This window comes from Mastomys coucha, unplaced genomic scaffold (genome assembly GCF_008632895.1).
Source record: "Mastomys coucha isolate ucsf_1 unplaced genomic scaffold, UCSF_Mcou_1 pScaffold4, whole genome shotgun sequence".
Classification (NCBI taxonomy): Eukaryota; Metazoa; Chordata; class Mammalia; order Rodentia; family Muridae; genus Mastomys; species Mastomys coucha.
Genome location: NW_022196910.1, coordinates 515,433 through 520,017, shown reverse-complemented (window position 1 = coordinate 520,017; position 4,585 = coordinate 515,433). Strand labels below are relative to the sequence as shown.

General features: G+C 46.6%; 1 protein-coding gene across 1 annotated transcript in view; it reads left to right on the top strand.

Moving 5' to 3' along the window:
• Positions 1–62: 62 nt before the first annotated feature.
• The window catches only part of LOC116075705 (zinc finger protein 431-like), an 18,513-nt gene continuing 13,990 nt past the window's right edge, over positions 63–4,585 (top strand). Inside the window, exon 1 of the mRNA XM_031348977.1 lies at positions 63–162. Within this exon, the coding sequence (XP_031204837.1) occupies positions 160–162 (3 nt within the window). The 5' untranslated portion in view covers positions 63–159. The remainder of the gene's footprint in view (positions 163–4,585) is intronic.

The window sequence follows — 4,585 nt, the reverse complement described above, 5'->3', positions numbered from 1 at the left end:
CTCAGGCCTCATTAGCCAATCAGGGTCTCGAGGCGGACTTGAGTGTAGGCAGGAACTTCCGGTCCGCCATTCTCAGGCTTGACTGTGAGTCTGAGGGAAGCTCTAGTGTGTCCTGTGCGTTGTGCTGAGAGGAGAGCGGGCGAGCTGCGAGTCCGCGCCATGGTGAGCGGGACCGCCGTCCCCACGCGGGGAGGGTTCGCGGGAGCCCGTGTGGGGTTGCCCCGGGGTGCGGGAACCGGCGGCGAGACGCAGCGCCCGGTGTGATTCCGTTTGTTCCCGAGGTGTCTGCACCTCCCAGGCGGAAGCGGGACCTCTCGGGAGTTGGTGCTTGGAAAGTGTTCATGCACGCGTTGCTTTCGTTGTCAGGAAAGACAGTTTGCTGTCTGTCAGAGCTCTAGTTTCTCTGGTGTCCTCTAAAGTTCAGCACTTGGCACTTGACATTCGGGTGTAGGCTCCATCTGCAGTTAACTCTGCGCAGGTCTAAAGTCTGTGTTACTAACACATTCGCATGCAGACGCCACCGTGGTCCAGTCACGAGTGTTTAGTAAAGCCAGACTCACGGTGTTTCCCTGCCTAAGCTGTCAAAATTGACCGAATATTAATTGTGTTTTGATCTTAAGTGTTCTCTCATGTTCTGTTGGTCTCAGATGTTTATTCGGTCTTATGTTGCTGGTGTTTTCATTCATGATGACAATTTGTCATCAGTTTTCTGTCGTTCTTTGCAGAAATCGTTAGACTATTGGATGTTTGTTGCATCTATAGCTCAGATTCTATACTGAAATAATATTGAGACTTCTTGTCCACAGTCTTGCAATTTCTCTCCTTTGATTGAGTTCCTTGATTCTTTTGTTTTTGTTTTTGTTTTTCAAGACAGGGTTTCTTTGTGTAGTGCTGGCTATCTTAGAACTGAGCCTGGCCTTGAACTCAAAGATCCACCTGCCTCTGCCTCCAGAGTCTGGGATTAAAGTCGTGTGCCACGATGCCCAGCTGAGTTCCTTGATTCTTTTAATTACAGAGTTAAAGATTTGGCTACTGATATCTGTCCCATTTCTGTGTATTTCTGTCCAACTTATCAATTGTGACTTAGAAGTGATATGGGGATCTGTTTTCTCAATTTACTAATTTTTTTCATGTGCCTGAGTGGTTTGCTTCCATATATGTATATCACTTGGGTGTTTGGCACCCATAGAAGACAGAAGAGGCCATTAGATGTCCTCCACTTTTTTTTTTTAAGATTTATTTTATTTATATGAGTACACTTCAGACACACCAGGAGAGGGCATCAGATCCCATTACAGATGGTTGTGAGCCACCATGTGGTTGTTGGGATTTGAACTCAGGACCTCTGGAAGAGCAGTCAGTGCTCTTATCCACTGAGCCATCTCTTCAGCCCTCGAATCAACTTTTTATTGCCAGGTGATGCCTCTGCAGTGCCCAAGCGAGTCCCTTGCAGGCCACGGGAACTCTTGTAAAGGAAATATTGCTTACTATCTCAGAGGGTTAGTCCATCATCATTACTGTGGGGAGTATGGTTGCCCATGGGCTGACAAGACACACCGTGTCAGGTCTCAGTCCAGATCTGCAGGCGATGAGAGCAGAGACACACTGGGCATGGCTTGAGTCCAGTGTGAGTTGTGTACTTTTGGTTTCTTTTAAAATACACAGAAATGTTATGGGAATATGGTTTTATTTTAATTCCAGATGAAGAGATATGGCGCTGCTTCACAGCAGTTGTGTAGGATTTGCTTCATGATCTAGCCAGGGTGTGATTTTGGCAGCTGGAAATAGTTTCTGTGAGTGTGTAATACTTGGAATTCTGGGACGTTGTCAGAGAAGGCATAGATGGTAGGGCCTCAGGAGGTATGTGGCTCGTCGGTGCTTGGATAATGTTGGCTGCAGTTTATCACAGTTTGTCAAGTAGGGTGCACAAAGAAATGAGGAGAGGAAAATAGATATTCTGATTGTGAAGATCAAAGAACTTGCTCCAGAGAATTCATTGCCTAGTCAGTGTAAAGTAATCCAGTGGTAATTAATGATAGTCAGTATAAAGTAATCCAGTGGTAATTAGTGATGCCCTTTTCACCCTCTCTTCTTCTTTCTATCTATCTAATGTTAGGGAGTTGAAAGGGAAGAAAAGGGGCGGAGGAGGATGGAAGCCAGAACGGAACCTACAAAGTAGGAAAGGCGGGCTACACGTGGGCGTTTAGAACTTCAAAGCCTGCCCAGTGATACACTTTCTCCAGCAAGGCCACATCGGCTACACGTGGGCGTTTAGAACTTCAAAGCCTGCCCAGTGATACACTTTCTCCAGCAAGGCCACATCTACTCCAGTAATGTAAAGGTGGTCCCTGTATTCAGACCAGCACAGGCAGTAAGCAGCATTTCCAGGGTTGGCAGCAAATGTGAATTGCATAAGCCTCTGGTTTATAGATAGTTGTGTAAGTTAGCAAAATCTGTTGGCCAGAGCTGGAAGCTTGTCACTATAAAGACATTTTCCTTTACTAATCTCTAAGTGTGTGGTGTGATCTCACATTGGGAAGGCACATTACTTTCAGAACAGCCTCACCTCTAGGCTTTCGGAAATATATTTTTACAACAAGGTCTCCCATGCTGACTCAGGTTGCTTCCATCCCACTGTGTGGCTACATGGGCCTTGTTGTCTTCCTGAGTCAACCTCCTCAATTTTGGGGTTAATGGTTTGTAGCTCCACACTGTTCTAAAAAACATCGATGTAACTCACATAGTGGCCTATCCATATCAGTAACTGGAAAAGGATTTGTATGTGGAACATGGCTTCTCCCTTGAGACCAGAGTAGAAGGAAGGAAAAGTTTACTATGTGTACGCTACAGGGGAAACAGTTTAGGCGATAGCTGGATTATGCCACGGGCCGGCCAGTCTGGGCCTCCCTCAACCCTCCAGGGAACAGGGTCTGAAGTCAGCAAGGCATTGGCAAAAAAATGACAAACAGAGATGACATATGGAAGTGCAGGATCTGAATGTAATTCTCAAAAATGGCATCAGACTTTTACAGTCATTACAAAAGAGAAAGGAAAAATCTGGCAGCTCAGCGGTCGAGGTACATCTGAGGCTATCTAAAACACACTGGGTCTAAAGCAGCCATCTCTTCTGGACAGGCGCTGCACCTCCCGCCCCGGGGCCTGGGACGCATGAGGCTCGAATCTCGAATGCTCTCTCTGCACACTGTCTGACACACACACACACACGCACACGCACACGCACACGCACACGCACACGCACACGCACAGGTCTTGCTCAAGGAAGGTCCCGCCCATCCTTAGTAAAATGCCCACTGTGCTAATCCTCTGGGCTAGTAGAGACATGTCCCTGGAGGTCTCATTCTTGCTAATTCCTATGGCTCAACTGTCATATGACAATGAGGCTTCTACTTGACCTTGCCCTGGGATAAACAACTCCCATTCTGTAACATTCTTTTTTTTTTTTAAGATTCATTTTATTTTATTTATTTTATGTGTGTGAGTACACTATAGCTGTACAGATGGCTGTGAGCCATCATGTGTGTGGCTGCTGGGAATTGAACTCCGGCCCTGCTCACTCCGGCCTTGCTCTGGCCCTGCTCGCTCCGGCTCCAGCATAATTCACTGTAGTTGTCTTTAGACGCACCAGAAGAGGGCGTCAGATCTCATTACAGGTGGTTGTGAGCCACCATGTGGTGGCTGGGATCTCAACTCAGGACCTTTGGAAGAGCAGTCAGTGCTCTTACCCACTGAGCCATCTCGCCAGCCCTCTGTAACATTCTTTACGAAATTCCAAGCCAGGGTTTGGCTAAGACGTTGGAATGTTGGTAAAGGTCAGAGAGCAATGTCCAATTTTGTTTAGCTATTAGTAAATCATATCTTGGTGGACACCTAGCATTGGAGTTCGCAAGGACATATCTGGGCTACCTCTGAGTTAGGAAATGCCACGAATGAACTCCAAGAGACTGGCTTCCTTTGAAGCTTTTTCGACTCTGGTCTGTGGCCAAGCTTTTGGGCTTGTCACAAGACATCATTGGAGTCGGTGTGACAGGATTACAATTGGTCCAAACTTGTGTGAGTCAGTGAGCTTCAGGGGTCTGAAATGGCAGGTGAGTGGCTTGCCCCACATGCATTCATTCATACTTTATGAATGAAGGCAAATCAAATTGGCGGGTGTACAATTTGGGGAGGTTACCTTGGACCAATGAAATTTCCAATTGGGCAACTCTCATATGTGTGAGTACAAACTTGGTTGGGCTTCTTCAGTGTGGTGAGAGACACAGGGCGTTTGGCTTTGGCTTGTGCCAAGCTTACAGCACTCAGCAGCTAACTTTTTACACATGCAGTTCAGTCTATTCAGCAGAATTTCCTCCGTGCCTTGGCATCTGGCCTGAAGCCAGAATAGGTAACTCGAATGAGTAAGAACCCCCCTGGGAAGTCCCCAGAACCTAGCCAATTATAAAATCAGCCAGACCCCTTGGAAGTTTAGCCCAGTGGGGTCTTGACAGAAGTCACGACTCTCTTTATTCTATTTACCATCAGACTTTTCTTTCACGACTCTCTCTCCTTTTTTTTTTTTTTTTTTTTT